Raw genomic sequence first — 23,978 nt, forward strand, 5'->3', positions numbered from 1 at the left:
TTGCAAAATAGTTGCATTTGTATATTGAGACGTTTGGTGTCTAGTGTTGGATCTAGGCTGTTGCTTGGAAAATTTACAAATTGTCAAATGAACGTCACAACCTGACATTGAATAAACGTTGTCAAAAAGCATGTTTTTTCCACGTTGTATTGGTGTTGAAAATTTTTGGTTGGAAAATGACCAAAATTAAATTGTCAATTTAACGTCAGAACCCAACATTGATTAAACATAGTGGTGTAACGGTACACAAAAATTTCGGTTCGGTACGTACCTCAGTTTAGAGGTCACGGTTTGGTTCATTTTCGGTACAGTAAGAAAACAACAAAATATACATTGTTTGGTTATTTATTTACCAAATTTGTAAACAATGTCATAACATACATATACACACAGGGTCCATTGCCAAGGTCAATGTGGTCAACATATATAAAATAAAAACTAAATAAGATAAGGCTCAGAATGGTTTCTTAACAAAACATTTCTACATATAAAGTGCTCTTTTTGATTGATTGATTGAGACTTTTATTAGTAGATTCCACAGTACAGGACATATTCCGTACAATTGACCACTGAATGCAAACACCCCAATAAGTTTTTCAACTTGTTTAAGTTAGGGTCCACCTTCGTCATCAACCCCCCACCTCCCCCCAGCCTGGCTAACTTGGCAGTAAGAGGATATATGGGCTTATTGTTCTTCCACAATAGAAGTGGGTCAAAATCTAGTTTTTATGCAATACAGCAACTCCGAACGGGACAAGCGGTAGGAAATGGATGGATGGATGGATGGTCTTAAATCTGCTGCTATAAAAACATTTGTTATTGTTTAGCCCTGCCAGACTTGCCGAGGAGAGGATGCTTGAATGCGGTGGTGCCGCTTCAAAGGAGTTAGCATGTTTGACGTGTTGGCACAAGTGTACCCTACTGCTGCTGAACAATGTTGGCAAACCTCCGTCCTCCATTGTTGTATCGCACTGCGCAGCCAAAGTGTTCCCAAAGGGGAGATGTTAACGAGGCAGGAGGGTCTTCCAGCTCTGGCTTTTGCATGTTGTCCTAGCCCTGTCGCTGCTAGCCTGCCGTGGGTTGTGCCACGGTCTGCATTGTTTACACAATGTGCGGTGCGCTAACAAATATGTCCGTGTGGAAACTCGTTCGGTACACCTCCGAACCGAACCGAACTCCTGTACAGAAACGGTTCAATACAAATACACGTACCGTTACACCCCCTAATTAAACGTCGTCAAAAAGTATGTTGTTCCAACGTTAGATTTGAGTTCTCAACGTTGTTTCAATGTCTTGTGCCTGCGGGGATACTCCTTCACATTGGAAACGTTCTTTCTACAACATGCTGATTTTGTATCAATAAAATATGTACAAAATGTGAAAAGACAATTTCCGGAGATACTGGTGGGTGAAATTTTAGTCTCATGCTTTGATACCATACTTTGCAATTTTGAGTTTATTGAAAGTGTTATTAAAGTGCCCTCATTAAAAACAGCAGAATGAAATCTGCTTTTATTTCTTTTTTTTAATACCGTGGGATAATGAGGACAATTACACTTAAAATATAGTAGCATGTCTAACTATAATCCGAATTGTTGAAAAATATGTTAGGACTTCTTATTGCACAATGTTAGTTTATTACTGTGGGGGAAGTTCGCAGTGGTGTAGAACTGCATTGCAACACAGAGGCGGGTTATTCATTAGCCCCTGTTGTGTGGCGAGGTAACTCCAATGAAAATAATAGACATTTCATCTTGTATAAAGGCTCCAGCAACATTAGAGGAGCGCTACTTGTCCTACAAAACATATTATTTACATACTCTAATGTTTGTGTGCTTTACCTGGAGGATGAAGGGCAGAGACGATCATGGTGGTTGTCGGATGCCCCGACACAAACGACTGAGAGGAGGGGGGAGAAACTAACGTTCCCTGAGGTGTGGTGATGACAAGACCCGCTGCACACCGCCCAGAAAAAAGAAAAAGAAAAAGAAAGACATCTGTGTTGATCATTGTGGTCTGCTTCCAAAAAGTAAGCAGGAGAAGGGAGTTTAATATTGCTTATTATGTGTTGTAGTGGAGGCTGTGAATGCAACCTGGTAGTGTCTCCTCATGGTTCCCATGGCAACATAAACCAGGTCCAACCTCGATCTTGCTAATTAGTCACTGCGTACGAGAACAACACGGGAACGGAAAGGAGACTCACCTGCTGTCATGATGCCTGTGGAAGGAACAGGCAGCACCGTGATGTTCTGGCTGCTGTGTGGCGGGTGGAGGTGAGCAGCAGCATGCCCGCCTCCATCTGTCTTGGCCCCCGGGATGGTGAGCAGGGCCGTATGGTAGTGGGACGCGGAAGACGGAGGGAAGGAAGCATTCTTTTCTTGCTGCTCTTTCACTTTGTTGAGGAACACGGCGTTGTCGATCTGCAAGCAAGTCCACGTTCACATCATTGTTACGTCTCGTGTTATTGTACCAACTGACCCTTAAAACTAACAGGTATTACATTTATGTTAACAAGGTATACATAATGGAGACTCCAAAGTCCCAAAAGTTGTACAATTTAGATTTCAACCAACATGTCTGGGCTTAAATATGTAATTATAACCAGAGGTGGGTAGTAACGCGCTACATTTACTCCGTTACATCTACTTGAGTAACTTTTGGGATAAATTGTACTTCTTAGAGTCGTTTTTATGCAACATACTTTAACTTTTACTTGAGTATATTTATAGAGAAAAAACGCTACTTTTACTCCACTCCATTTATCTACATTAAGCTCGCCACTAGCTACTTTTTTTTTTAATCGATCTATTAATGTTTGTTTTGGTTTTTCAAAGTAGGATATACGCTTGCCTGCGTTTCACCAATCACATGCAGTCACGGGTGACGTTGGACCAATCAAACAGAGCCAGGCGCTCACATGACCGTCACACGTAAAATCCGACTCAAACAAGTTGAAAAACTTATTGGGGTGTTACCATTTAGTGGTCAATTGTACGGAATATGTACTGTACTGTGAACTCTACTAATACAAGTTTCAATCAATCAAAAGTGTAAAGGAAAAAAGACACTTTTTATTTTAACCGTACTTCCCGTCAAAAGCCTAAAGACTGATCGCACAGTTCCTGTCTTCACAATAAAAGTGCCGCTCCATAGCGCCTGCGTTAACAAAATAAGAGTCTCCGAAAGCCCGAGCAAACAAGCTAGCAAGCGACAGAGTTCGCCGCCAATATATTTCTTGTAAAGTGTATAAAAACGAATATGGAAGCCGGACAAATAAGATGCCCAAAACCAACGACTTTCATGTGGTATTAGACAGGAAGGAGGAACTTTTTTTTCTCCTCCATTTGAAAACGTGGACGTTATCAGCACTATACTGTCTAATTCCAATCAATGCAAGTCATCAGAATCAGGTAATACACCAACTTATATTCTTGTCTTCATGAACGATAGGATATGTTAAACATGCATGTATATTCATTAAAATACCTTTAACATGTCAACAAAAACGGCAAAATAAATACATATAAATTATATACTGTGTATATATATATATATATATATATATATATATATGATATGTGTGTGTATGTGTATATGATATGTGTATGTATGTATATGTATATATGGTAGATCACCTCAACTTGGTCATTGATTAAGTAATTTATTAAGTAATTGAAAAACTTATTGGGGTGTTACCATTTAGTGGTCAATTGTACGGAATATGTACTGTACTGTGCAATCTACTAATAAAAGTATCAATCAATTCCTATTGAGCCTATGGTGCTGTTAAGTTATTGTGGCTCAATGTGCCTTAATTTTTTTTATTTTAATGTAATATTATTTAATAAATATTATTCTTTTAGTTGCTTAAGAGATATTCTTAGCTCTGAATTTGCTCGTTGCTATTTTTTATGTTTTGTGCATTTTTTGTTGCCGTAATCATTAAACAAACAGGTTACTCATCAGTTACTCAGTACTTGAGTAGTTTTTTCACAACATACTTTTTACTTTTACTCAAGTAATTATTTGGGTGACTACTCCTTACTTTTACTTGAGTAATAAATCTCTAAAGTAACAGTACTCTTACTTGAGTGCAATTTCTGGCTACTCTACCCACCTCTGATTGTAACCACATAATAAATCAATGAGTTTTTAACTTTTTTGACCTGGTGGTCCAACATTTCCACAACAGAGGGGAGCGGGTCCTACTCTAGTATTACTTATAATTAGTAATCTTACTGTTAAATTTAATCAAATTCAATATTTAAATCTAACCTATTTACAGTTTAACAGGATAAACACTGGTCAATTATATGAGACCATGTGTTAATCATAAATATTATCACGACTTTGGTCACTCTGCTTGCAGAAATAAATACTTATCAAATATACTGCAAAAGAAGGGACTCATAAAAACTATTGAAAAATAAATGTACATACAATTACGCAGCGCTAAAATAAAAAAAATCTAACTAAATTATTGATAAATAATACTAACATATGTTTCTTAAATAAACTGTCAATAAAATTAAAGTGCAAATGAAAATACAGATTCATCGCTTTAGTCAAAGAGATCCTCTCTTCGACTTTAGATCCAAACTTCTGTTAAAAATTGTCATTACTGCCACAAGTGGTGGAAACGTGTATTAAGTACAGCTGAGAAACAGATACTTTTTGGAAACCCATTAAGGTGCACTCACGGCCTAAAAATTGGCTCCAGCCCTGTAGTTAACAAACACTGTAATTCAGGGTCCTGCTGGTCAATGCATTATGAGCAACACTTCTCCCCAAAAAAGACCACATCCTCTTTTTCAAATGGGTTGCTTTTTGGTGCGTGAGTGACAAGAGGATTAGCTTTTACTGGTCCAGAGAGACGTCATTTAGTGCTACCTTTCTTTCTGTGTGGATATAACGCTTTAGAAACTAAATCTAAAAAAAGAGAAGCGGCGTGTATGAGTGAGTGACAGGAAGAAAAGCTTTGTTGAAAAAGAAGCCATTTGATACTGCATGTTAGTTTTGGATGTATAAACCTCTCAAACAATATAAGACTTGCTTTTTTTCTAAGAGATGTTTTGGGAAAACTGTTTTTCCAAAATAGGTTTTGGGGATTTTTGCAGACTAAATTAAATTAAGACAAATAGTTTAAACAAAGTTTTCTGCGTGCAAGGGTCAAGACAAAACATGTGCTTGGGTTCGACCTTTTGGCTTGCATGCATATATTTAAAGACCCCAACTATATAAAAGGAGTCATTTTACGTTTTTAGAAAGCATTTCGACCGACAGTACGAGACAATAAAAAGGCAAACTGGTATGTGTGAGTGACAGGAAGAAAAGTAAAGAGATATATTTTTTGGGCGCCACTTGTTGGCGTGAATGCATAAATCCTTTTTTTTTTGTTTCATTTAAATCACTAAACCCTGGATAAAAAGTCCTTGTAGACTTTTTTGGAATGAAAAAAAATGGTCTTCTATTTGGATCAAGGTGGTATTGAAAAAAATGTATTTATTAATAATTTATTTAGATTAAATGAATGTATTAATACCAACAATACCAAATAACAGCATCACTCTCTGCAAACACCTTCCTGTCACTTCTCCTTCAGTGCATATCAGGTGACGTCAATTAGTGGTTTTACTTTATTTGTGTTTCATTTTACAGAAATTAACTTCCTTTAAAACGCAACTTCAGTTTGAGAATGCTAAAGTGTTACTTAAAACACACGTTACATAGCTTCAACACATACACATTTTATCAATTCACTTTGCTAACGTCACAATGGACTGTGATCGACCTGGGACGTTGCCATGCATTTGAACTAGTACATTTAAACATGTAAATGAATAGAGATGCTTTACCTGTCCTTGCACAGTGGGGATGGGAGACCAGAAATAGGATGAGTTAAAATGCGAATCCTCCATTATTCCTGCAAATTTAGAAAAACAGGTTGCTGTAAAAAAACCCACCTAAACATGTCACAGTTCTTCAGAGATAAACTGGAATGTTGATGTTTTCATCCAGCAGTAGTATTTAGAGTGGTTTAAAAATGACCTGGAATATAAAAGGGAGAAAGCACACACACACGTACACAGAAGCACACAAATTCGAAACTATGACAAAAAAATGTCAGATTTCCCTAAACAGTTGTGAAAATATAAAATATGTTTCCATGTTAATCAAGTTATTTATTTTAAACTACTTCAACTGGAAATCCCATATCAAAAATGTATAATATTATGGGTTTTTGAACACCTTCAAGACAACAAAAACAAAACAAATTTTAAGAAGCATTTTGCCTATCATTATTCTAAGGCAGTGTTTCTTAAATGGGGGTACGTGTACCCCTGGGGGTACTTGAAGGTATGCCAAGGGGTACGTAAGTTTTTAAAAAAATATTCTAAAAATAGCAACAATTCAAAAATCCTTTATTTATTGAATAATAATTCAACAAAATATGAATGTAAGTTCATAAAGTGTGAAAAGAAATGCAACAATGCAATATTCAGTGTTGACAGCTAGATTTTTTGTGGACATGTTCCATAAATATTGATGTTAAAGATTTATTTTTTTGTGAAGAAATGTTTAGAAGTAAGTTGATGAATCCAGATGGATCTCTATTACAATCCCCAAAGAGGGCACTTTAAGTTGATGATTACTTCTATGTGGAGAAATCTTTATTTGTAATTGAATCACTTATTTATTTTTAAACAAGTTTTTTGTTATTTTTATATCATTTTTTTCCAAATAGTTCAAGAAAGACCACTACAAATGAACAATATTTTGCACTCTTATACAATTTCATAAATCAGAAACTGATGACATAGTGCTGTATTTTACTTCTTAATCTCTTTTTTTCAACAACATTTTTTTTGCTCTGATTAGGGGGTACTTGAATTGAAAAAATGTTCACAGGGCGTACATCACTGAAGAAAGCTTACATTAATGCATTATTCTTTCCTTATCATTTGCATGAATCTTTAAGAGATAGATTTAAAGCGAAGACTCGCACTTGAGGTCCTCAGGCCATTAACGACCAGGATCCCCAAAACCGCTTTAAATCTAGTCTGTCCTGTGCAAATCCATCACTCTCTGGTTTGGGTCTGCAACTGAGCTGGACACACAAGGGCTGCGATAGACAATTAGGAGTCAGAGTGCAGAAAAGATCATTCATGTCCAAGTTCCGCCCCCTCCAGGACTTATAACAAGGCAGGCAGCATCACTGCAGACCCCTCAAACCCAGGTCACAAACTCTGCCCTCCTACAGGCGTTACAAATTACAGTACGCCAAAACAACCCGTTATAAGAACAGTTGTTTCCCTATCAATCTGATAAAAAGCTATGAAATAACTCTGGGAATAACCTGGCACTGTGAATGGAATAACTCATGAGCATGTCATTGTCTTTTTGTTTGGATCCATTTACCACTGCAATATTCAGGGCTGTACGATTAGCTTAGCTCAATGAAAGCACAGAATATAAGTTGTAACACAGAAATAATTAGGAGCCATTTGAATTGATTGACTGATTGATTGATTGGAACTTATATTAGTAGATTGTACAGTACAGTACATATTCCGTACAATTGACCACTAAATGGTAACACCCCAATAATGTTTCAACTTTTTTAGTCGCGGTCCATGTAAATCAATTCATGGTAATGTCATAAATAACACACATTCATTATTAACAGCCTAACACAAGTGTAGGGCTGGCCGATATGGATCAAAAGTAATTTCCCGATATTGTTTGGCCTATAAACTAACCCATAAATGGAAATATGCGTTGACGTAACTAAGTATCTCCACCATGCATTGATTTAAAATGTTCGGCATCCCAAATACACGAAAACAGGTACTAACAAGCAGAGGTGGGTAGTAACACGCTACATTTACTCTGTTACATCTACTGGAGTCATTTTTGGGATAAATTGTACTTCTAAGAGTAGTTTTAATGCAACATACTTTTACTTTTACTTGAGTATATTTATAGAAAAGAAACGCTACTTTTACTCCGCTCCATTTATCTACATTCAGCTCGCTACTCGCTACTGATTTTTATCGATTTGTTAATGCAGGCTTTGTTTGTTTTGGTTCGTCAGACAGACCTTCAAAGTAGGATCTACACATGCCTGCGTTTCACCAATCAAATGCAGTCCCTGGTGACGTTTGACTCCGTTTCACCAATCAAACAGAGCCAGGCGGTCACATGATTACCTGCACTTTTTTTTATTTTTGTAAACCTTTATTTGTCAATTTCAACCTTTACAAACAGTTGAAAATAATAATCAAAGTAAATACAAAAACAGTACAAAGAAGTATAAAAAATGTACAAAACAGCGCCAGGGGGTTGTGAATTCAAAGTAACTAAAATAGAATGCAAAAAAATATATATATCTATAAAGTAAACAAAGTGCAAAGCCATAGGCTCACTCAATGTCAGTAAATAACTTAAATTTGGAACACAGCATCATCATTTCCGCACCTTTTTGGTTGTTAGAGGTGGAGTGTTTTAATGTAGAGTTCTAAATCTTTTTAAAGGCACAAACAACAGGTCGGGGAATGAGAAACTTACATTTATGAATATGAAACTTAGCCAATAGTATAATGATGTTGAAAAGGTAAAATTCATTTTAAATTTTTTTTCAATTCAGTGTAAAACCAAATATATATTATTTAATATATATTATTGTTTAGTTGCTTAAGAGATATTCCTGGCTCTGAATTTGTTCATTGCTATTTTTATGTTTTTGTGCATTATTTGTTGCCGTCATCATGAAACGATCAGGTTACTCATCAGTTACTCAGTACTTCAGTAGTTTTTTCACAACATACTTTTTACTTTTACTCAAGTAAATATTTGGGTCACTACTCCTACTTTTACTTGAGTAATAAATCTCTAAGGTAACAGTAGTCTTACTTGAGTACAATTTCTGGCTACTCTACCCACCTCTGCTAACAAGTAAGAACATGTTTTGCATTATAGGATGTTTTAAGATAAGAAACTAGAAAAAACCTTAAAAACAGTACAAGAAAATTTTCCAATCTTCAACATTTATCCACGCTCAATTCTGCAGCTAACAAAAACACAGAAAAAAACAAATGTGGAATAAAGTGCCCCAGTTCAAGAGAATATGTTTAACATCAGCAGCAACATGAAAATAAATTACCTTTAACAATTTCATAGGTAAACATTATTATAGGACATACACACAAAGATTTTAGCCAGGAACACAGACCTGTCAACTGCTTTATGATGCTGTGTGACAGGCTGTGATCTGAAAATTACTTTAAAGTGAAGTGAATTATATTTATATAGCGCTTTTCTCTAGTGACTCAAAGCACTTTACATAGTGAAACCCAATATCTAAGTTACATTTTTTTTTTTTTAAACCAGTGTGGGTGGCACTGGGAGCAGGTGGGTAACGTGTCTTGCCCAAGGACACAACAGCAGTGACTAGAATGGCAGAAGCGGGGATTGAACCTGCAACCCTCAAGTTGCTGGCACGGCCGCTCTACCAACTGAGCTATACTATAATTAATTATATTTACTTGATACTTTACCAAAAAAAGTAACTGAAATACTTACGTAATTATTTTTTAATAAATGTAATTAATTACTTGGGAAAATAATTAATGAGTTAATTTAAAAAAATAACATTATTGTTAAATCACCAAACTAGCAGCGGGGCGGCTCTTGTGAATATTTCACTGGTTTGTGCTACTTCTGCTTAGTCAATAGATTGAATGTGCTTCCATGGCTGTATGTCCTTGTCAACAAACGGGATATTGTTTGGATGGCAAATTTGTCACTTCAATCATTGATTTGTTCAATGTTCTCTCTGACCCTCGTAGTTACTAGTGTGCAGTGCAGTTTGTGTCAAGTTTTAAGGAGGTGAAAAAAAGCATTGTCTTTTACTGACCAGTTCCTCCAACAAAGACCTTACTTTTTTCCGTGTGTGAACTAGGAGCTCTAACCCCAGTCCCCACACAGCTTTCAGCGGGCACAGAGTAATCAGTGACACTTCCGCATCAATCACTTGTCCGTTTGGTTATGGTTTAAGTTTATTTCAAACACGCTGTACAGACCGTTGAAAATTGTACTTTAATGTGATCAAATTCTAATGGATTTATTTTAGGAGCGAAATGCTAATTAAGGTATTAAAATTTGTATTCGCACGTGTTCTAATCCCCCGCCCCCAATACTCGCACGACCTACTTTCAGTCGAAAATGCGACTATAATGCTCGCACTGTGCAGCCTTTCTATTATTTATTTGTTTTACACATAGTTATTTAAGTACGTGCTTATATTTTAAGTTAATCGTTAATATTTATTTTAATAGGCGGTAGAAAATGGATGGATGGACGGTCTACAAAATCGAATTCCTTGTGTATTAAACATGCTTAGTCAATTAGCTGATATTTAATAAAATTGTTGGTCTTACTTAACAATGCATGCATTTAGTTGTATTCGGTGTTAAAAAATATGATATGGCTCTCACGGAAATACATTTTAAAATATTTGGATGTCATGGCTCTATCCGCCAAAAAGGTTCCCGACCCCTGTTTTAGGGGGTACTTGAATTAAAAAAATGTTCACAGGGGGTACATCACTGAAAAAGGTTGAGAACCACTGCAGTAGACAAAAACATACACATTTAAATCTTAACATGATTAATTCCACATACTGATATACTGAAGGTCTTAAGTGTTGTACGTGCGTACAAATGTTTTAAATTACATTTTTCTCTAAGATAATATTTCTCTTCTTTTGTTGAGAAGAATTGTTGTATATTCTTGGGTATCAGGTTATAGTTTGCTTTGTGTATAATTTTAGCTGTTTGAAAATTCAATATATCGTGGAATTGCAGTATCTTTGATTCAATAAATAGACGATTTGTATGTTCTCTAAATCCAACATTATGTATTGTTCTAACTGATCTTTTCAGTAACACTGTTAGCGAATAAAGTGTACTTTTGTAATTATTTCCCCATATTTCTATTCTACACAGTAACCCTGATATGGTAAGCAGTACAGAATATGAAGTGACATCCATTGCTTTCGAGGATGTCGTTATGGTTTGTGCAGCCCTTTGAGACACTGGTGAGTTAGGGAAATATAAATAAACATTGATTGATTGATTGACATTTTGTTTCAAAGCCAAAGGGAGACCTGGCGGTGGTATGAAAGAGCCGCATGTGGCTCCAGAGAGGCGGGTTGCAGACCCCTGGTCAAGAACATATTTAGCTTTATTCATTATTGACGTGTTTGGACAACAGTGACCTATTACATTAATAAATTCATGTAAGAGACACATTGGTGTTAATATCTACTAGGGCTACGAATTTTTGGTTGTCCCACAATTCGATTCAATATCAATTCTTGGGGTCGCAATTCGATTATATATCAATTTTTTCGATTCAACGCGATTTTCGATTCAAAAATGATATTTTTCCGATTCGAAACAATTGTGTATTCATTCAATACATAGATTTCAGCAGGATCTACCCCAGTCTGCTGACATGCTAGCAAAGTAGTAGATTTTCTTAAAAAGCTTTTATAATTGCTAAGGACAATGTTTTATCAACTGATTGCAATAATGTAAATTTGTTTTAACTATTAAACGAACCAAAAACATGACCTATTTTATCTTTGTGAAAACATTGGACACAGTGTTTTGTCAAGCTTATGAGATGCCATGCAAGTGTAAGCCACTGTGACACTATTGTTCTTTTTGATTATTTTTATAAATGTCTAATGATAATGTCAATGAGGGATTTTTAATCACTGCTATGCTGAAATTATAACTAATATTGATACTGTTGTTGATAATATTCATTTTTGTTTCACTACTTTTGGTTTGTTCTGTGTCGTGTTTGTGTCTTCTCTCAAGTTCAAGTTCAAGTTCTTATTTGTCACATGCAGACTACACCACAGTGAAAGGCTTTTTTCCATGCTCTTCAGATATTGCGTACACTGGGTTCCAAACACTAGTTGCAGAATCTAATACACTAAATACAACAATTAAATAGCTGTGATGTACATTAATTACAAGACAGGTAAGTTGCACAATAAGTCACAGAAGTTAAGATAAAAGTATCAGTACAAGTAGAAGTACAGTATTCAAATACAGTACCAGTGCAAGTTCAGATAGTGTAACAGTATATACAGTATAGGAAGGAACAAATATGAAGGTGTCGACAGTTCTTTGGCAGTTGAGTAGTGACAGTAGTAAGAACAAAGGTAATGGAACAGTATGACTTCTTTATACTCTTGTTTTTACATTATTTTTACATTATTTCCCACACCCCTATCTACTATTATATAGGCTGACCATACGTCCTCTTTTCCCCGGACATGTCCTCTTTTGCGGGGGTGTCCAGGATGCCTAGGCGTTTTTTTTTAAATGCGTCAAATGTCCGGCATTTTGAATTAGGGTTGCGTGTATTTTCAATGTAAGTCCAGGGTTAAGTTACCGTGTGTATTAGAGATAGGCGGTTTGCGGTCACAACCGCGGAGTCCGCGGATAAACCGCAGGTCGGGCGGGTGACATGACAAAAAAATTTGATTTTAAATAGATTCGGGCGGGTGGCGGTTGTACCAATCAATGTTGTTACCCACATACGAAAAACGAGCAGCACTCTTTGAAACAATATGTGGGTATACTTTTATTTTGAAGTGTCTCGTTTGGTCTGTCGACGAATGTAAGGAAGCTACTTCCGGGTATGGCCAACGAGGTATTTGTCATTTGTTGGTATTTGACTTGGTAAAATGTTTGATCCACATGCTGTGCATGTTATTATTTTTACGTTTGTAACGTGCTTTATTTATTACACTTTTCATGGTGAATTTGAAGGGAAAGTAAGCCTTCAAATAAATCAGTTCAAGAAAGCCATTGTGTCTGTGCTATTTGGAGGGAGTTACATTTTCTAACCTCACTAATGCCTTGCATCGTCTATATTAGATATATAACAACGGGCGGGTGGCGGGCGGGTGTGGCTTTGATGAAATGTTGGTTCGGGTAGATTGCAGGTGGATGACGACTTTAGTGATGCGGTTGCGGATGACATAATTGCCTATCCGTGCATCTCTAGTGTGTATATATATATATATATATATGTATATATATATATATGTGTGGGAAAAATCACAAGACTACTTCATCTCTACAGAACTGTTTCATGAGGGGTTCCCTCAATCATCAGAAGATGATTGAGAGAACCCCTCATGAAACAGTTCTGTAGAGATGAAGTAGTCTTGTGATTTTTCCCACACATACATATGGCGCTCTACTACGGTATCGAGCACTATTCTCTGGATAATCCAATCAAGATATATATATATATATATATATATATATATATATATATATATATATATATATATATGAAATACTCGAGTTGGTGAATTCTAGCTGTAAATATTGTAGCGGCTGGCTACGGGGTGTTAGCCAAAGGCTTTGGCTGGGGGGGCGGGACTTCCGGGGAAGTTAGGGAAGTGACGCTATTGACAGGAAGTGTTGGTTCGAGTTTTGCCGGGAAAAAGAAATAGACTTCTTGGTAAACACTAAGGTGAGTGTAAAGTCAACATTTTTTACTCCAGTAAATGAGTTATTTTAGTATTTGTGAGTCCATGGAAACTTCACTTTTATCTCCCGCTGGATCCACATCGTTTGAGGATGGAGACAGGCTAGTTGTTAGCTTCAAGCTAACCATCACCCGAGCAGACTCCTCCACCTCAAAAACATACTTTGGAGGTCAAAAAACAGGACAGTTGTTTGTCTTTTGAAGTGTTAATGTGCGAGGAGTGTTCAAAAGGAGTCTTTTGAAGAAGTGGCTGACAAGTTAGCATCGCTGACAGTGACGTTATCACCGTCATTGTTTACTGAAGCAGAGATGGTGACTGTGTGTTATGATAAACACGATAGATTTATCAGATTAAATTTTTTATTATCTTTAGCAGAGGTGTCAGAAGTGTGCCAAAGAGGCCATTTGTGGCCCACAGCTAATGTTTTAAAGGCCCACGGCACATTCTAAAAATACTATTAAAATAAAGTAAAACATAACAAAAGTGAAATGAAAAAGCTTAAAGGTGAAATGTAATTTAGAAAAACTTGCAATGTTGACGAATAAAACAAAGCTGTTTTTCTTTCTTTCAAACTGTCATATTGAATCAAAATCAATGTTATTATGAATTATTGATCTATCCAAGTTTCCCATTACTTCACATCAAATATTCCACTTAGAAAAATGTTTTTGGTGGAAGATTTAGCAAATTTGTTAAATAAATAATCCAAAAAATGTATATTTTGTTGTTTTCCTACTGTACTGAAAATGAACCAAAACCGTGACCTCTGAACCGAGGTACGTACCGAACCGAAATTTTTGTGTACCGTTACACTCCTAGTTCTGAGTGTTGCTGGGTCAGGTTTGGTTTTGGAATTGGATTGCATTATTATTAGGGGTGTGGGAAAAAATCGATTCGAATACGAATCAAATCAAATACGTTGTGCGATTCATAATCGATTCTCACTTTTAAAAAAAAAATTATTTATTTTTTTTTTTTTTAAATCAATCCACCAAACCACTACACAGCAATACCATAACAATGCAATCCAATTCCAAAACCAAACCTGACCCAGCAACACTCAGAACTGCAATAAACAGAGCAATTGAGAGGAGACACAAACACCACACAGAACAAAACAAAAGTAGTGAAACAAAAATGAATATTATCAACAACAGTATCAATATTAGTTATAATTTCAGCATAGCAGTGATAAAAACAATCCCTCATTGACATTATCATTAGACATTCATAAAAATAAAAAAAAAGAACAATAGTGTCACAGTGGCTTACACTTGGATGGCATCTCATAAGCTGGACAACACACTGTGTCCAATGTTTTCACAAAGATAAAATAAGTCATATTTTTGGTTCGTTAAATAGTCAAAACAAATTTATATTATTGCAATCACTTGATAAAACGTTGTCCTTTACAATTATGACCTGCTCATTGGCCAAGTGATTAGAGTGTCCGCCCTGAGATCGGTTGTTAGTGAGTTCAAATCCGTCACTCAGCATTAAGGGTTGGAGCTTAAATCACCATAAATGATCCCTGGTGATAAAACTTAGCCAATAGTATAATGAGGTTGCAAAGGTAAGATTCATTTTCAATTTTTTTTTCAATACAGTGTAAAACCAAGTATATATTGTTTAATATATATTATTGTTTTAGTAGCTTAAAAAGATATTCCTGGCTCTGAATATGTTTATTGCTATTTTTATGTTTTTGTGTATTACTTGTTGCCGTCATCATTAAACAGGTTGCTCATCAGTTACTCAGTACTTGAGTAGTTTTTTCACAACATACTTTTTACTTTTACTCAAGTAAATATTTTACTTTTACTTCAGTAATAAATCTCTAAAGTAACAGCACTCTTACTTGAGTACAATTTCTGGTTACTGCGATGAGTTCGCGACTTGTCCAGGGTGTGCACCGCCTTCCGCCCAATTGTAGCTGAGATAGGCACCAGCGCCCCCCGCGACCCCAAAAGGGAATAAGCGGTAGAAAATGAACGAATAAATGAATTTCTGGCTACTCTACCCACCTCTGCCAACAAGTAAGAAACTGTTTTGCATGATAGGATGTTTTGAGATAAGAATTGGAGCTTAAATCACCATAAATGATCCCCGGGCGCGGCACCGCTGCTGCCCACTGCTCCCCTCACCTCCCAGAGGGTGATCAAGGGTGATGGGTCAAATGCTGAGAATAATTTTGCCACATCTAGTATGTGTGTGACAATCATTGGTACTTTGACTTTTTAACTTTAAAAGTTATTTGTTTTTTTTAATCTACTACTCTGCTAGCATGTCAGCAGACTGGGGTAGATCCTGCTGAAATCTATGTATTGAATGAATACAGAATCGTTTTGAATCGGAAAAATATCGTTTTTGAATCGAATCGAAATTTTTTTTATATATTATCAAATCGTGACCCCAAGAATCGATATTGAATCGAATCGTGGGACACCCAGAGATTCGCAGTCCTAATTGTTATGGTATTGCTGTGTATTGTTTTGTTGGATTGATAAAAAAAATAATAATAATAAAAAAATAATTAGAAAAAATCATTTTGTTTTTTTAAATGACATTTGATTCTGAATCGCACAACGTGAGAATCGCGATTCGTATTCGAATCGATTTTTCCCCACACCGCTATCTACTATTATAGTCTTTTACAATTAACATTGTCCAAAGTGCTCGCTATGTGAGAAACCTGTGTGCGAAATGATGAACAATGTCAACATAGGCTCGAGCAGCGATTATAAATATGAAAGTCCAAAAGCCATTTGTTTTGTAAGGTTAGCTAATCAGGCCCGATGTGCTGATTAGCACACAGTTAGCAATCAGCACGGACTGTGTGTGTGTGTGTGTGTGTGTGTGTAAGTGCGTGTGTGTGTGTGTGTGTGTGCACGACGGTGTCCTGGTGCGAGCCATAAATAAAAAGAAAAAAAAGAAAAAAAAACTAAGAAGGGGGTGAAAAAAAGAAAAGAAGAGAAGGTCCACACACAGACTTCCGGCTGCGGAGAGAGTGAGGCGGCTGCAGAGTCATGCAAATGTAGCAACAAATAGCACACACTTGCGGGGAGAAAAGCTTACCGGTTACCGTCCACTCCTCGGCCTCCCTCCCGATTGTTGCCCGCCGCTGGGATACAACCGATCAAATGTGTCGATAATTCCCACAAAACCGAAGGAACTTGGTCTGCCTCTTTTTTTTTTTTCCTTTTTTTTTTTTTTTTTTCCCCTCCGATGAAGTCGCTGCCTCGTCTGGGCTTCACTTCCTCCGGATGAGGTCGTCAGACAAAAGGAACTCGGTGTCATGACGTCATTTCCGGCAACAAAATGGCACCTCTTTTAAATAAAATAAATGTTTAAATCTCGTGGTTTCGGCTTTTTACTCGGTTGTCCTGCATTGTTGTGACCCTTAATCATTATTAACATCTTATATAATTTCTTTATCATTACAATGTATGTCGTTATGCTGACCTCAAATCCGGGAGTGCTGCGTTCACGTACTATAGTAAAAATAATAAATTGTCATACGAACACTGACACTGCAACCGAAAACTACATTCTGTTAATAAGATGACTTTCCATCTGCCTTTTAGTGATTATATCAATATGTACATGTAGATTCAAACCAGCTCTTTTGATGTGACACAGATTACAATAAGTATTTAAAACTGTGACTTTCCATCTGCTTTTTATTGATTATATCAATATGTACATGTAGATTCAAACCAGCTCTTTTGATGTGACACAGATTACAATAAGTATTTAAAACTGTATTTCTGTTTTACTGCATCAATTCAGGGCTTCACGATGGGAGAGGGGTTAGTGCGTCTGCCTCACAATACGAAGGTCCTGAGTAGTCTAGGGTTCAATCCCGGGCTCGGGATCTTTCTGTGTGGAGTTTGCATGTTCTCCCCGTGAATGCGTGAATGTGAAATGGTCCCGAGTGTGTGAATGTGAGTGTGAATGTTGTCTGTCTGTCTGCGATGAGGGGGCGACTTGTCCAGGATGTAGCCCGCTTTCCGCCCAACTGCAGTTGAGATAGGCTCCAGCACCCCCCGCAATCCCAAAAAAAGGGATGGCGGGGCGCAGTGGAAGAGTGGCCGTGCGCAACCCGAGGGTGCCTGGTTCAATCCCCACCTAGTACCAACTGCCTTGTGTCCTTGAGCAAGACACTTTGTTCCTGATAGGTGCATGGCAGCTCCCTCCATCAGTGTGTGAATGTGGAAGTAGTGTCAAAGCGCTTTGAGTATCCTGAAGGTGGAAAAGCGCTATACAAGTACAACCCATTTATATATTTATCCTTTAAAATGGATAAATGGATGTATGGCTCCAGCTCCGTTGCGACCCAAGAGGGACAAGCGGTAGGAAAAATGGATGGATGAATACATTATGCATTTAATTAATTTATCATAGTTTAAATATACGCTTTAAAAACTCTGTTGAAAATATTTTACAATCTGACACATTTGATGTAGCCTTAATAGTAAAAAGTGGTCAAGAAATTACCAAGAGTTTCTATGTTGAAACACTCAATGAAAAAAAGACTGAGAATGATGTCATTACAACAAACATATTAGTCTTCTCATGCTTATTGTGCTTTTTTATGTTTTTCACTTTAACTCCAAATTCTGTTTGTACGATTGCAGGCATTGCTAGGATTTGCTGTAATATATAACATTCTTACCTGTCCACTTATGGGTTTACACTAAATACTACCACCTCCACAGCAGTGATTCTCAAACTGTGTTCTGATGTTGGTTTTCCTGACATAATAAATATAAATAATAAGCCCAAATATAATTCTAAATACTGACAATAAAAGATGCTTTTATTTTGTCAAAGTAGTGTATTTAGTAATCATTTTGGGGCCTTTTTTGATGCACTCACCGCTATATTCATGCATAGTTAAGTGAGCAGCGGCTCTCGAACATGCTCCCGCCAGCGAAATGTATGTCACAAAATACACTGCGACCAAAAATAAATGCATTATCCTCATTTGCCAAACTCCTCATTAGCTTTGGACCAACAATTCCTGAGAAATTATGGCTTTTGAGTAAAGTATGTGGGAGTGTCTGCCTCCAATGTATTGTTTGTATTCATTGCTGAACACAGTACAGTTTGGACACACCATCTCATTCCAATGTGTTTTCTTTATTTTCATGACTATTTACATTGTAGATTGTCACTGAAGGCATCAAAACCATGACACCAGGTGACTACCTCTTGAAGCTCATTGAGAGAATGCCAAGAGTGTGCAAAGCAGTAATCACAGCAAAGGGTGGCTATTTTGAAGAAACTAGAATTTAAAACATGTTTTCCGTTATTTCACATTTTTTGTTAAGTACATAACTCCACATGTGTCATAGTTTTGATGCCTTCAGTGACAATCTACAATGTAAATGTCAGGCTTGGACTTGGCCTTAGGTTGTTTTCTTGAGGTGCGAAACGAATGGAGTGGAAATGATGTGAACGTAGGTACATATTTAATTTATTCACTCAAAAACTAAAAAACAGGAACAAACAAAAAGCGCTCACAATGGAGGTACAAAACTTGGGCTATGAAACAAAAGACTAGCACAAAGGCTATAAACTATAAACATGAAACAAAACACTTGTGCTATGGCATGAATGACAAAAACTTACGTGGACAAAATGAACAGCATAGCAAGGCATGAAGCAGATAATCGAGGTCGTGAAAGGGGTGATGTTGCCAGACTGACTACCTGGTAACTGTGGCTTAAATAATGAACATGATAAGTGAAAACAGGTGTGAGACAAGACAGGTGAACTGATTGGTCGTCATGGTAACAAAACAGGGAGCGAAAAAGAAGGAACTTAAGAGTCCAAAGGTCAAAAGCACCAGGTATTCCTAGGCAGTCTCCCATCCAAGTACTAACCAGGCCAGACACTGCGGAGCTTTGAGAACAGATGAGATTGGGGATGCTCAGGGTAGTACGACCATACAAAACTTATGATCAGACATGACAGATGAAAACTAAATCAGTTGGCATGGTAACAAGACAAACAAGGAAATGCAAAACAGAACTAAATGTCCAAAAAACTAAACATAGCATGACCAAAACAAAACATGAACCATAGACGTGACAGTAAATAATCATGAAAATAAAGAAAACACATTGAATGTGAAGATGTGTCCAAACTTTTGGCCTGTACTGTATGTCTGTGATTTTACCTCTGCGTTTTAAAAATATTTTTCATAGGTTTTACCGTGGCGAGTCACTTCCTGAGTTCATCATCACCATATTAACTTGAATACTGAACGAATGCTGCTTTTTACTGCAATATTTATTAGTTTAGTTTGGATTATTGGTGACCCATGCAGAGAAGGTGCAATTTAGAAGCAGACTTTCTGTCAGGCAAAGTGTGATATACCACGTTATCCTCATATTATAAACTGTTGTTACTGGCTCTCCAGCCTTCCCGGAGAACCGTCACTAGCATATTTTTATTTTTTCTGCTTTGGGTGAAATGTACAGTATGCAATGGCTTCCCACATTTTTCGCAAGTGGCACATCCCCATGCCGCTCAACAGGCCATGTTTACACTCTTCAATTCAAAGAAATGTATAATGAGGAAGTGCAGTGTCGCTTAGCTGTGGCTTCAAACTGGTACGTAACATGGTGCCCTGTGGTCAGGCGATGGACTTTTGAGTGTGTGTGTGTGTGTGTATCTGAGGGGTTGTGTAATAAAGGTGAGAGGCACTGTTTTAAACATGTTTTTAAATTTAAAGCACATTGTGCTACATTGTATATGTATGAAAAGTGCCATACAAATAAAGTTTGATTTGATTTGATCCACCCAAAACATCTTGTAGTACTTACGACAAATAGGAATCCAGATGGATCTCTATTACAATCCCCAAAAGAGGGAACTTTAAGTTGATGATTACTTCTATGTGTTGAAATCTTTATTTATAATTGGATCACTTGTTTATTTTTCAACAAGTTTTTAGTTATTTGTATATCTTTTTTCCAAACAGTTCAAGAAAGACCACTACAAATGAGCAATAGTTTGCACTGTTATACAATTTAATAAATCAGAAACTGATGACATAGTGCTGTATTTTACTTCTTTATCTCTTTTTTTCAACCAAAAATGCTTTTGCTCTGATTAAGGGGTACTTGACTTAAAAAATGTTCACAGGGGGTACATCACTGAAAAAAGGTTGAGAACCACTGTGATAGACTATTAGTAATTATTTTTCTTTATAGATATTGTCATCACGGGCAGCATGGTGGAAGAGGGGTTAGTGCACCTGCCTCACAATACGAAGGTCCTGAGTAGTCCGGGGTTCAATCCAGGCTCTTGATCTTTCTGTGTGGAGTTTGCATGTTCTCCCAGCGACTGCGTGGGTTCCCTCCGGGTACTCCGGTTTCTTCCCACCTCCAAAGACATGCACCTGGGGATAGGTTGATTGGCAACACTAAATGGGCCCTAGTGTGTGAATGTGAGTGTGAATTTTGTCTATCTGTGTTGGCCCTGCATTGAGGTGGAGACTTGTCCAGGGTGTACACCGCCTTCCGCCCGGTTGTAGCTGAGATAGGCACCAGCGCCCCCCGCAACTCCAAAGGGAATAAGCGGTAGAAAACGGATGGATGGAATAATATGAATGTAACAAAATATGAATGTAAGTTCATAAAGTGTGAAAAGAAATGCAACAATGCAATATTCAGTGTTGACAGCTAGATTTTTTGTGGACATGTTCCATAAATATTGATGTTAAAGATGTATTTTTTGTGGGGAAATGTTTATAATTAAGTTGATGAATCCAGATGGATCTCTATTACAATCCCCAAAGAGGGCACTTTAAGTTGATGATTACTTCTATGTGTAGTAATCTTTATTAGGGACCGTAATGTCCCTATTGTTTATTATAATTGAATCACTTGTTTATTTTTCAACAAGTCTTTAGTTATTTTGATATCTTTTTTTCCAAATAGTTCAAGAAAGACCACTACAAATGAGCAATATTTTTGCACTGTTATACAATTTAATAAATCAGAAACTGATGACATAGTGCTGTATTTTACTTCTTTATCTCTTTTTTTCAACCAAAAATGCTTTGCTGTGATTAGGGGGTACTTGAATTAAAAACATGTTCACAGGGGGTACATCACTGAAAAAAGGTTGAGAACCACTGTAATAATAAACTATTAGTAATTAGTTTTCTTTATATTGTCGACAGGCACAATAGGCAGACTTGCAGTTCACCAAATGTCCTCACGGCGTCGCTGCAGGCACAGCATGACACCTCCACAGTTGCTCGTCAACATCCGGCGACACGTCTCGATTCCCACAAGATCCTCTTTCTGTTCAAATCCGCTTAATGCTTCTTTTTTCCAATTTAATCGCCAGCCTACGTCTTTTTTCTCGTATTGTTGTTTCTTTCAAATGATATTCCAACTGCAGAGTTAGTTAGTCATACACGCGGAGGAGTATTAAGCCCAAATGGGGGAGGTGAGGAAGCTGCAGAAGAAGTTAAGACAGATTGAGAACCTGGAAATAAAAATCAGTCTCACCCCAGAGGAGGAATTTAAGGTACAATAACTCTCATATCTTGTAAGTTTGTTTAATGCCTATTTCCAAACACTGCTGTACACACACACACATCTACATCCACTATAAACAGGCTAAATAGCTGATGACTACATTTGTTTAGTCTTTATTTGAAGGGACAAGGCACAGAAACATTAAGATCAAAGACAGATATGTTCTGTAGTAAATTAAAGCTAAATAGCTCATTTCAATCAATCAATCAATGTTTACTTATATAGCCCTAAATCACTAGTGTCTCAAAGGGCTGCACAAACCACTACGACATCCTCGGTAGGCCCACATAAGGGCAAGGAAAACTCACACCCAGTGGGACATCGGTGACAATGATGACTATGAGAACATGCCACTGTGAAAGATCAATCCATAATGGATCCAACACAGTCGCGAGAGTCCAGTCCAAAGCGGATCCAACACAGCAGCGAGAGTCCCGTTCACAGCGGAGCCAGCAGGAAACCATCCCAAGCGGAGGCGGATCAGCAGCGCAGAGATGTCCCCAGCCGATACACAGGCGAGCAGTACATGGCCACGGGATCGGACCGGACCCCCTCCACAAAGGAGAGTGGGACATAGAAGAAAAAGAAAAGAAACGGCAGATCAACTGGTCTAAAAAGGGAGTCTATTTAAAGGCTAGAGTATACAAATGAGTTTTAAGGTGAGACTTAAATGCTTCTACTGAGGTGGCATCGCGAACTGTTACCGGGAGGGCATTCCAGAGTACTGGAGCCCGAAATGAAAAAGCTCTACAGCCCGCAGACTTTTTTTGGGCTTTGGGGATCACTAATAAGCCGGAGTCCTTTGAACGCAGATTTCTTGCCGGGACATATGGTACAATACAATCGGCAAGATAGGATGGAGCTAGACCGTGTAGTATTTTATACGTAAGTAGTAAAACCTTAAAGTCACATCTTAAGTGTACAGGAAGCCAGTGCAGGTGAGCCAGTACAGGCGTAATGTGATCAAACTTTCTTGTTCTTGTCAAAAGTCTAGCAGCCGCATTTTGTACCAACTGTAATCTTTTAATGCTAGACATGGGGAGACCCGAAAATAATACGTTACAGTAATCGAGGCGAGACGTAACAAACGCATGGATAATGATCTCAGCGTCTTTAGTGGACAGAATGGAGCGAATTTTAGCGATATTACGGAGATGAAAGAAGGCCGTTTTAGTAACGCTTTTAATGTGTGCCTCAAAGGAGAGAGTTGGGTCGAAGATAATACCCAGATTCTTTACCGTGTCGCCTTGTTTAATTATTTGGTTGTCAAATGTTAGAGTTGTATTATTAAATAGAGTTCGGTGTCTAGCAGGACCGATAATCAGCATTTCCGTTTTTTTGGCGTTGAGTTGCAAAAAGTTAGCGGACATCCATTGTTTAATTTCATTAAGACACGCCTCCAGCTGGCTACAATCCGGCATGTTGGTCAGCTTTAGGGGCATGTAGAGTTGGGTGTCATCAGCATAACAGTGAAAGCTAACACCGTATTTGCGTATGATGTTCCATCTGCAGTCCCTGGCTCCCTACATTAAAGGGAGACAACAATCATGCAATAAAACTATGACAATAAAATCATATCATAGCATGTAATCAAATTTAGAAAAGTCATAAAATACCCTTTCATGGACACATACTTAATATAGAATACAACCACACCTCATTTACATCATCACACAAAGACAATACATGCTCTTGTTCACATCTGTCATCACGCGTAAAAACAACCAGGATTTTAACAGACACCTCACAATTTACAAGAAAAGTTCAAATTAAAGTACCAATAAGTGTCACACACACGCTGGGTGTGGAGAAATGTGTCCTCTGCATTGGACCCA

The 23,978-nt window shown here is 37.4% G+C and overlaps 2 protein-coding genes across 3 annotated transcripts in view; one reads left to right on the forward strand and one right to left on the reverse strand.

The window, feature by feature from the left end:
* znf384b (zinc finger protein 384 b) overlaps positions 1–16,854 on the reverse strand; it is a 44,199-nt gene extending 27,345 nt beyond the window's left edge. The window contains exons 1-4 of one of the 2 annotated variants that reach the window (XM_061914838.1): positions 16,658–16,854; positions 5,856–5,923; positions 2,204–2,420; positions 1,842–1,955 (exon numbers count right to left, since the gene is read on the reverse strand). In XM_061914838.1, the coding sequence (XP_061770822.1) occupies positions 1,842–1,955; positions 2,204–2,420; positions 5,856–5,918 (394 nt within the window). In that variant the 5' untranslated portion in view covers positions 5,919–5,923; positions 16,658–16,854. The remainder of the gene's footprint in view (positions 1–1,841; positions 1,956–2,203; positions 2,421–5,855; positions 5,924–16,657) is intronic. The other variant, XM_061914839.1, reaches the window with a different exon arrangement.
* Positions 16,855–21,837: 4,983 nt separating this feature from the next.
* Positions 21,838–23,978, forward strand: part of si:ch211-154o6.3 (uncharacterized protein LOC563854 homolog) — a 30,805-nt gene continuing 28,664 nt past the window's right edge. Inside the window, exon 1 of the mRNA XM_061914840.1 lies at positions 21,838–22,132. Within this exon, the coding sequence (XP_061770824.1) occupies positions 22,043–22,132 (90 nt within the window). The 5' untranslated portion in view covers positions 21,838–22,042. The remainder of the gene's footprint in view (positions 22,133–23,978) is intronic.

Source organism: Nerophis ophidion, linkage group LG11, assembly GCF_033978795.1.
Source record: "Nerophis ophidion isolate RoL-2023_Sa linkage group LG11, RoL_Noph_v1.0, whole genome shotgun sequence".
Taxonomy (NCBI): Eukaryota; Metazoa; Chordata; class Actinopteri; order Syngnathiformes; family Syngnathidae; genus Nerophis; species Nerophis ophidion.